Below are 10,932 nucleotides of genomic sequence, written 5' to 3'. Positions count from 1 at the left end.
TTGGCTATTGCTACAAATATACCCCAGCGACTTAAGACTGCTTTTGTGCTCCAGGGTCACATATATACATACATATATATGTATATTTAAATAATATTTAAATATTTCTATTTAATAATTTAACTGAACAAAATTGGTCATAAATACTTGTTAATAATGGGATTCCATGTTTCTACCTGTACCCTCAAAGTGCATATATTATTTGCTTTCCATCTGAAGCCTTTGAAATGTATTTTCTCCTCAGTACAACTCTTTTGTCCTTAACCGTTCCTTCACCTTGTCTTTGCAGGTGGGCTGGTCTGGGTGTCTCTCCTCAGCAGTCATGGGGAGGTCAGGAGCGTTCTGGGTTTGGCCGTTTGGGACGAGCATGCAGTTGTTACTTCCCCTCGTCCTCTGTGTCACCTGCATCCCTGGTCTTTTTCCACCGCAGCCACGGGTCTTCCTGTCATTTCAAGGTAAGAATGGTCAATGCCAGACTCCAATCAAGGCATTTCCATTTAGATGGGTGTTACTTTAATTACAAGAACCCTTTCCGATAACATCATGTCCTCTTTAAGTGAGGTCACTTCCCTTGATAAAACATTCTCATCAGAGTACCCTAAATCAGATTGAGGGGTCTATTTGTCCTTCATTATGTCGCTGTGCCACTGTCATGAGCTCTGAATGTGCTACTTTGGCTTTGACAATGTGTTCAACATTGCTAAGATACTTAGGATAGGCTGAAATAAATCTTTTAGTATATTAAATTAAGGTTTGCTGTTTATTGATCGATTGGTACCTGGTCTTTTGTTCACTGATTGGCGGAGAAAAGCTTCACATTCATTCACATCGCTTTTAAACTTTTTGAACAATGTGGACATTTTCTGAAAGACTCTGAAAGATTTGTATTTTTGGCTTAGTTCCTATATGGTAACGTTGAATATAATTTGGGACACAGTCAAACCCTTTAAATCTGATTAAAGTGTGGTCAGGAAAAATACTTTTTGGGGTACACACTGAGCTGTTATTAAAAATATGACATTATGTTACTAGTTGAATTACAAATGATGAATAAATTGTGGAAAATATTTTTTTTTTCAGATCATTTTGCTTGCGAGTCACACCAGACTTGCACAATATCGATCTAGCAGTTTTAACTGGGTCACTGCTGCAGATGGTTTAATGGTCTGCAATGATAAAATGTGCTTTGATCTGAAGTGCTAAACATCATAGTGACATTTAATACATGTTTTTTTGCTGTTGTTAATATATCCACAGTATGACATAAAGCTTATATTATGTGCTTGAAACATCATCTCTGGGTGCAAACTCAAGAATAAAGTTTCCATGACTTTGATCATTCTATTGGAAATGGCTGAGCTGGTCTCATATCAAATGTCAAGGGTGATCTTTCCTCTTGTCTGCTGTAGCAAACATTTAATATAGTTGAGTAACGGAAGAGGTGGTGTGTCAGTGCATTCGATGGTGTAGGATACCAGTTGTTCTGCTTTCTGAGAAAACATGTTCACTTTAAGATGATTTTCTGACAGATCTGACTCTTTTGTTGCTGTAAAATGGCCAGGTAGACAATGTAGACAGGTTGATTCAGGCATATTAAACAATAGATGTTTCCACTAGAAAGTTAAAGGAGAAATCTTTTAAACATCTAGCTTAAAACATATATACAAAGTTCTTAAAACTTTCATCTTTTTTGGTTTCATACATTTCTGAAAAACATTTACACCATTTTCTACCAAAAAAAATCTATCAAAATATGATTGTTTTAATCATAGAAAAGATGTATTAAAGTTGTTGGTGTAAATTGCATTTTTTAAAATAGCTTAATAGATCTGGACTAAATATTGAGTATCTTGTCACTGACTCAAATATACAGTGGGTACGGAAAGTATTCAGACCCCCTTCAATTTTTCACTCTTTGTTATATTGCAGCCATTTGCTAAAATCATTTAAGTTAATTTTTTTTCCTCATTAATGTACACACAGCACCCCATATTGACAGAAAACACAGAATTGTTGACATTTTTGCAGATTTATTAAAAAAGAAAAACTGAAATATCACATGCCATCATCTCTCTTTCGTTTTGCCATGTTTGAAACCTGTGTATGAAAGAGCTTCTGTGCTGCTATTGGTCAACGTCACCAATGTGACAGAAAAAAAATTAAACATGCTAGTCTTTCTGTTGTGAAGCATCGCAGACGAGGAATCGGTTGTCGTCCACTATGACACACTACACGAGCTCAAACGATGGAATCTTGCGTCCCGACGCCCATTGTTGTTTACGAATCCCCACGACACCCTACGTCAAGCAAATCGTGGCAAAATCGGGCTAAAATCGTGTAGTCTGAACCGGGCATAAGGTTCATAAGGTATTCTTTCCAATCATGAGACGAACACAAATATTTTCATCATTTTTCACCGCAGCTTTCTCACGTGACTCCCAACACGAGTAGTACGACCTTCATGTTGTTTTACTAGCTATGTCAAACTCTGTTTATATCAGCTGACAGTTCTGTTTTTTGTTATTTATAAACTGATATTTAACAGTGTATCAACTGAGGCAAGTAATGCATTTCATCTTATAAGCCGTGCTGTTAAAAAATAGGAGATGGAGAAGACAGCTGTATTGCACGACATAGCTGTGTGTTTTTCTATGTTGTGACTGGAAGCCATCTATGACAAATGTATGCCAGTTTGCGTGCATGCACAAATTTTCTGTTTCCACAAAAACACGCACCACACATTTTTGCCCTTGGATTGTTTGTCGTATGCAATTATGCAGTATTAAAACTTTTTTATCCACCAGCAGGCCACAACACAGCATTTGCGAGTGTGTGTGTGCCATAAATTGAGACTGTTAACTTTTATGAAAATACACACGGGAACTTTGAAAAAAGCCTCATCTACGAAGGTCTGATTTTAATCTTAATTGTAGTCCTTTTACAGCAGAAAATCAAGACTAACATTTGCTCAAACCCAGTCATGGCCAGGGTAAAGCATTCTCTGAATTTTCTACCCCAGATATCACTTTGAGGATTAAACAACATTGACCTCAGCCAACATCACATTCATCGGCTATAAGGTAACGTCTTAGGCATAAATAATTTCTGAGCTGTGGCTGAAGCCCAGAAGTGTGATGTTGAGCAATCCAGTTTTACTTTGGTTTGACTATAATGATGATGTTCCTGCCCTGATACATGTGATATCTCACACTAAGTGTACATTTAAATGACACAATTGACCATTCGCAAAGACCCACCCCCCTTAGTTACTGTTGCTATGTCCGACAAGCCATGGCGATTTCACAGGACGCTGACAACACGCCGACAGACAAGACAGAGCAGCTTACTTTTGGTATGAAACAAAGTCTCAGCTTTCAAATTTGGTCATTTTTTAACAAAATTCAAACCATAAATGCCGTTTTGTGGCTCTTGCGCCATATGAACATGATTCTTCTATACTAGTTATAGCACAAAATAAATATTGAGTGAACATCAGAAGTTATCTTGTTTCAACCGCAGAAAGACATCGATACACACCATTTTTCAAGTTCACTTCCACCGACGTTAATCTACTCTCCTGTCTGGTTTGTTTGACAGACGAAATAGTAGATTCACCGTTATTATTGGTCATATCGCCTGTCAATCAAGCTCCCAGCGAAGGGTCAATTGTACTAAAAATAGAAAAGTTTTTCCTTTGGCTTTTTTAAAAGGTTCATACACAGATGACAATGTCACATGGATCCTCAAAAACAGCTAAAAATGCTGTATTATACATGCCAGGCCAGTAGTTGGCGATGTCAATTTGTGTTCACTTACACGTAATTTGCATGTGCATGATGTCACCGGTTTCACAAATGTACATTTTTGTAGTTTACACAGAGAGAATAACAATTGATTTAAAAAACTTGCTCTTTGAAACTCATTTTCAAAGTTTGCGTTTTCAGGCCCCCAAAATGCTGTTGCCATGTAAATGAATGGCCAAAATGCATAAAAAGTTCTCTGTTTTTAGTTGAAAATGGTTTTTGTTTTACATTTTGTTTGGTTACACTGTATTTTAAGGTGTCCTTATTACGGTGTAATTATACATATAAGTACTGAGTAATATTAATTAACTACATGTACTTACTATATGGTTAGGATTAGGATTAGGGTTTGGTTTAGGGTTACTTGCATGTAATTATACATAATTAATTGTTATTATAATAGTAAGTACATGTAACGTGTAACAAGAACACCTTAAAATATAGGTGTTACCTTTTTTTTTTTTTTTTTACTTTTCTGAAATGGCTAGCTCATTGCTAGGGTCTTGCTTTGGTTTTCTGGGTGGTTGCTAGGCTGTTGCTAGGTGGTTCCTAGGGTGTTTACGTCACCATTCAGAGGAGGTTTCTGTATTGTTTTGGATGTTCTCTTACTGGCCCAGTGTAAGTTCAGAACAAAACAAAACAAAACAAAACAAAACAAAACAAAACAAAACAAAACAAAACAAAAACAAAAACAAAACAAAACATCCAGGTGGATGCTGCACACTGGTGGTGGTTGAGGAGAGACCACCCCCCCCACCCCCTCTGGGTGTATAGCAATACACATGAAAGCGCTATATAAATGTATCATTCATTCAAAACAAAACAAAAAAAACAAAACACCATTCAGAATCATAAGTCTAATCATCTGAAAACCTAATTGCTAGGCAAGTTACACACAGAAGTCTAATACTATACTAACAATCAATGCTGGGTGAAAGAACTTTGGCTACAACTTCCTCTTGGTTGTGTCTGAGGTTAAGAGGTCGTAGTTAGGTCAGGTTAGTGTTAGAATGAGGTCAGAAAAACTATAAATGGAGCGTCAGCCTATTTCAAGTTGAGACTAACAGACCAAATAGTTCTTTGGAGTTGTAAAACAGATTATTTTGGCTAAGGATAATAGCTATGAACATTGAACACGTAAAATATTAAGCAATGAACACACACAAATACAGTGCAGAATGTTTGGGGAATTCCATTCTATACAAAACATGACTTGTCGAAGCTGTCAGCAGTGGCATATTAAGGCCAACACATGTGTTTATCTGCAGGCTATGTCTAGGTTAACTGATCGAGTTAGAGCTTGGGCCGCAGTGCTCGAGGCAGACAGCATCTGTCCTCTTTCTTGGCCCCATTTCACCTTGCTCACCTTTTTAACCTGGGTAGATATCACTGTTTACTCTGTTTGCCTGCAGATACCATGATCAATCCATGTCTGTCAATACTGAGAACAGCCCGTCATAATGGTGGAGTTAACATGCACGTTCTGTCCTATTGATTCATGCTAATGTATTCAAGGGTTGTTCCATGTTTTCACCCTCCTTTCTAAGTCTTTTTCTGTTTGCTCAAACTGTGCAGGCCTATGACTTTGAAAAATATGTTTAAAGCCAAAAATGGTTTATGGATTGAAGATTCTTAACTTTTCCAGCTGAGTGGCCAAAACTCTAACTTGTAAAAGGAAAGAGGTTGGTTAAAAAGAAAAAGAAAGGAAACATTGGCGTAATGGATTAGACAGGTCCTTCCCGTGTTCCTTTATATACAAATGTGAATTTCATTTTCAAAATGAGTCTTTATGATTGTGTTCACTTGGCTCCCTCCAAATTACAGTAGGCTACTTTTTCTTTTCTTTTCACTTTTCAACATTAAGTCTGCATGGTTAAAGAACAAATGACTGAACAATAATACAAACTACAAACAATTTAAAACTATATAGTAGCTTTAGTTCCATAGGACGAATATCACGAATCAATACAGTCATATTTAACCCCAAAATCAAAAGAAATAAATAAGAAATTACATTTAGGTGTTCTTAAGTGTCTTGCCTTATGATCCTAAAAATAGGCTTTGTTTTCTGTTTGCAAAATCATTAAAAGCAATAATAATAACATCTCAGAATGTTTTGGGGGGAAATTTTGGGATAAAATATGACAATTTTTGTGAGATTCATCCCAGTCTTTCCATTGTCACTGTTTTAGGTAAATCAGCATGCAACACTCTATGTGTGCATGTTTATGTATAAACGAGGGGTGCCTCGTGTTAAGGTGAAAGGTCACGGGGGGCCCAAGGGGATCGGTGACAGGTGAAGATATGGCCATGTGCTAATTGGGGCAAAGCAGCCATTAGCATTATGGGTAGGTTAACGTGTAAAGTTACAGCTCCTGTGGAGAACCCTGTGCGGTGCCAGAGAAATACAGCACTGTAACCGAGCCCTATCTGACGCAGAGAGATACAGAGGATCTAAGACTGTTGATCAAATTCAAAGCTGCCAAGAGAGCTGCCCCATCTGAACTCTGTGCTAATATTATGCTATCTGTAGCAGAAATCTGATAGAACTGTAAAATGTATTACCAATAAATGTGAATTAAAGCCCAATCATTTCCTATCGTGTTTAAACAGGAAGCACTTTTCCTTGCAGACTTTCTAAATGACCTGCTTTGTCCTCTGTTAACCTCAACAATTTCATTTGTGAATAAGTGTAAAGTTAATGACAACTACAGCATTCAACTAATAAATGAATAATAAACAATAAAAAATTATAATTTAATATAAATTATACAAATAATTGTAATATACTGTAAATGCTAAATAACTTTGATAAAACTTTAATAACATTTTTGTCCAGGAAACATTTTATTTGATTACAGTTTTATGCATTTATATACATTTAAAGTTCTGTTTTTATATTCCATTTTGTTTTTGAGAATCTTGCCTTAAAGGTACTACATTATTTTTTACATTTACTACATTTAATTTAAAGTTTATTATTATTTTTGAAAGCTCTTCTCTGACTGGCGACCCCAGAGGACAGATGTGTTGAAGGATTTAGGGGAAAAATGCCAGCCCAGCTAATGCAAATTGAGGTAGTCAGTTGCTAACAGTGCTGTCAGTGTGAAATGCAATGCATGCAGGTCTTCTTCCCCTTTGCTAGTATTTATAAATGCTTACTGAATTAGAGTGCTAGTTTATTTGTGTATGTGTGAGTGTGTAAGTGTGCATTCTAGAGGCCGGAGGAATGTGGCTAATGTCAAGCGGACAGACTGTCTGACGACTCTGTCGCATGTTACCCTACAGTCTGGGTGGTCGAGATTCGTTGAGCGCATCCCAACCTGCTTCATGGGTTCACCTGGTCACCCTAAATCAAAGTTTCTTACAGTGTGAAATCCCTCATTTCCTCGTTCCTCGCTCCTCACAGTAGGCAACCGTGACAGAAGAACCGACCGATAAACCGGCGTATTTGCCCCGTTTTGTTTCCGTTTTTCATTCAGTGTTTTTTGTTTCCCATTGTTCCCTCATGGATGCCCTCCTTCGCCCGGAATGGTTCTCGAAAAAGGCAGTCCGGTACTAAAATCGCACCCAGTTCTGGCGGTGCGAAAATGCCCAAAAGTGGGTAGTTCCACAATTAGTTCTGGTACAATGAAAAGGTTCCCGCGGTGCGAAAGGCCCTATTGTGCTATGTGTGATTCCTGGCTACTCTGTGTTTCCTCCTGTGGATTATTAAAGACTGTTCTGTGTGAACTGTGAAATCCCTCGTTTCCTCGTTCCTCGCTCCTCATAGTGACAGAAGAACCGAACGATAAACAGTTCTTTTTGGCGTATGTTTCGTTTTGTTTCCGTTTCAGTGTTTTTTGTTTCCTGTTGTTCCCTCATGGATGCCCTCCTTCGGCCAGAATATCTCCTCCTCCTGCTGGAGCAGGGGGAGAGATCACTCGAGGACCATACGAGACTGCAAGCTGAAGTTCCAGCTGCTAGCAAGCACCACCAGCTACCCGGACGACGCGCTCTGTGTGTTCTATGATGCCAGTCTAAACATTGAGTGCAGAGCGCCGTCGTCCGAAGATGGTCCTCGAGCGGATTTCACCGCCTTTGTGGAGTGGATACTGGCAAGAAACGGATCCCCGCTCACCGTCAGTTCCGAGGAGAATCTTGCCAGTACCAATCCCGACCCAGAGCCCAGCCCACCATCTGCCCGCGATGCGGAGCATCAACCCGAGCCCACCGTTGATGGAGAGCCATTTCCCGCCGCGATCAGCGAGCCAGTGCAAAGCCAAGCGACTGAGCAGAGGATCGCCCCAGACATAGAGCTGAACCAGTCAGACCAGGGGCGAGAGCCGGCGACAATGCCCATCACGAGGGAGAAAGCCGGGACGGTGTGAGCGCGAAGAGGAGCTCCACCCCCTGCACCGCGGCTGAGGGTGAGCTGAGTATGGCGCGGCAAATGTGCCACACCGAAGAGGAGAGTGCTCCAGTCCCCGAATCCAGTCCAGAGCGCCCTCCAGTGCGCCATCCTGTTCCCGTGTTCAGCCTAGAGGGGGCTCCCGATCCAGAGTTTAGCCCTGAATGCCCGGAGGTTTACAAATGCCCACCCTCCCAACCGCTCCTGCCTCCTCCACCGCTGTTGTCTGGCAGCCCCTCTGCTTGCCCTCAGCCCACCATCATTACGGTGCGAGCTCCGCGGGTCTGCCATCCTCCAGCGTCGCCTTGGCTGGAGAATCCCTCACCTCCGCCTTCAGCCTCCGAGGCCCGGACTCCGCCTCGGCCCGTAGACCCAGCGACTCCACCTCGGCTCCTAGCTCCCTCGCCTCCACCGTCACCTGTCGATCCACCAGCTCCACCGGGCTCCCTCGTCCCTCCGGCTTCACCTTGGTCGGGCGTTGACCCACCATCGCCTCAGGACTCCGCTCCTCCGGCTGCACCTCGTTGCTCTGTCCCCCCGGCTCCATTGGGCTCCTTCCTCCCGCCAGCTCCACCTTGGTTCTCAGTCGCTCCGGCTCTGCCGTGGATCTCCGACTCGGTTGCCAGAGCCCTCGGCTCCACCCTGGCCCCCCAGATCCTTGGCATCCCCCTGGCTCGTTGGCTCTCCGTCTCCGCCTCGGGCTCCTCCACCACCTGCTCCGCTGCCGTTGGTCTGCCCCCTGGAGTTGGCGGCCATTCCTCCTCCATGGCTCCTCCCTCCGTCGGCTCCATTGTGGGTCGCCATCATGGCTGTGGCTTGGGTCCTGCTTGGCTCCTCCTGCTCCGGGCCCCTCCTGTCTCCTCCCTGGCTCCTCCCTCCTTCGTCACCTCCCTGATCTCTGTCTGTCGGCCCCCTCCCGGGTGTTCGTCCTCCTCCTGAGCCTCCTCCTTAGTTCCCACCCATTCCCCCCCTCTGTTGTTCTACAGTGCAAGGACGCACCTTCTGGGAGGGGGGCGATATGTCAGGATTCTGGACTGTATATGTTCTGGTTTGCCCCGGTTTCTGTTCCTGTTTGTCCTTATTTGGTCTGTGTTTGTCGGTTCTTAACATTATTGTGCTACGTGTGACTCCTGGCTACCCTGTGTTTCCTCCTGTGGATCATTAAAGACCGTTCTGTGTGAAATCCCTCGTTCCTCACTCCTCACAGTAGGCAACCGTGACACGTACAAACTTGATATACTGTACTGCTCAGCCCTAGTTGATAGGTTGTTTCTTACTGGTCGAAGTCTCTTATATTGTATGAAGTCTACAGTATTTTTCAATGTTTCATTATCAACCAGGCAAAAATCCATAAGACCTATTGCATAGAAAACTATAACTGTAATGGTACTTTAGCAAGTACCAATCACTTGGGAGTCTCCATTTTTCTATCTTACAGCATGATAGATCATGCAACTGAACCAGGGCCAAACATATTGTGAGCTTAAATGAGGATGACATATACGGTTGCCTGGACAAGAGGCTTTGAGTCTACGAGTATGTGTGAAATCACTTACACCTCACATTATGTGAGTTTAACCATGCAGAACCAAACCAAAGAACCATGTTATTGTCTACACAGCGGCAGCTTTTGAAAGGGGTTTAAAGTCATGTCTTAAAGGCCAGGGGCACTCCATCTTCATGAAGAACATGAGTTCTGGGTACTCCACCCACTTGCTCCCTGAGCAACACTGGCACCAGTAGCATTCTGAATGAATGGGACATTGCCTTTATATTTGCATACAGTTAATTTATGCACACCAGCTCTTAGCTTTCAGGCAATGAGGGGCAAGTTAACAAAAGCTGCGGCTGTAATTGGAGCTTAAGCCGGTAAAGCAAAGTTAATGCAGCCTGGAAAACTTTGGCTGCAATTAGTGTCTCTCAGTAGGTTCATGCAATGGTTTGTCCACATGGTGTTGGTTGTGTTATAGATCTGATAGTCCTTTGAACATTCTGAGAATGACTATGCTTACATATGCAAATTTACATCAAATCAAGTGTATTTAAGCAAGTTTTTTTTTTGTCTTTCAATTGTTGGATTCAAAATGTTTACACAACATTGTATTCTTACTAGCTATTTTTATATTTTATGCATGATTAATAAGATAATTTTTTATTTATTTATTTATGAATAAAAAAATATATATTAGGGCTGTCAAGGAATAAAAAAAAATACAGATTTTTCTAAATAATTGCACCCAACATTAATATTTTTCACAAAAACACACCAAATTTAACAACCTTTTTTTTTTCAGACTGAATCTCAATGCATCTTAATGCAGAAACAAGGTCATTCAAAATTATTTTTACGCATACAGACTGGTTAAATATGTTACCACTGCCTGTTTGATTCATTTACTTTGTTTCACTTTCAAATTACATGGAAAATCTGAGCTCAGGTCTGAAATCAGTTGTAGTGATTCTAATCTGAAAGGAGGCTGATTTTTGGTTAAAGTATTGGCAGCCGAGACAGGGGCGCATGCAGCGGTTCAGTGACATTAGCGGGCAACCTAAACCAGACATTTGGCATCATGACTTTAAAATCAATCCAGGTTCTCTTGTAAAAGAGCTCAGCTGATCTCTGTTTTTATGATCTCCCCAAGAACAAACGTGTTCCTTGTAAAGCTAACAGACTGATGCTATTCTGTTAGCCAACTCTAAGAACCTGATGATATTCTGATCTGATTACATTTAATGCAT

At 41.3% G+C, this 10,932-nt stretch overlaps 1 protein-coding gene across 1 annotated transcript in view; it reads left to right on the top strand.

Annotated features, from left to right (window-relative positions):
• sema3c (sema domain, immunoglobulin domain (Ig), short basic domain, secreted, (semaphorin) 3C) overlaps positions 1 to 10,932 on the top strand; it is a 43,274-nt gene that overhangs the window by 6,164 nt on the left and 26,178 nt on the right. The window contains exon 2 of the mRNA XM_016475795.1: positions 290 to 455. Within this exon, the coding sequence (XP_016331281.1) occupies positions 323 to 455 (133 nt within the window). The 5' untranslated portion in view covers positions 290 to 322. The remainder of the gene's footprint in view (positions 1 to 289; positions 456 to 10,932) is intronic.

This window comes from Sinocyclocheilus anshuiensis, unplaced genomic scaffold (genome assembly GCF_001515605.1).
Source record: "Sinocyclocheilus anshuiensis isolate Anshui unplaced genomic scaffold, SAMN03320099.WGS_v1.1 scaffold200, whole genome shotgun sequence".
Taxonomy (NCBI): domain Eukaryota; kingdom Metazoa; phylum Chordata; class Actinopteri; order Cypriniformes; family Cyprinidae; genus Sinocyclocheilus; species Sinocyclocheilus anshuiensis.
The sequence above is the reverse complement of the archived record's forward strand: the minus strand, read 5'-3'. Positions and strand labels throughout refer to the sequence as shown.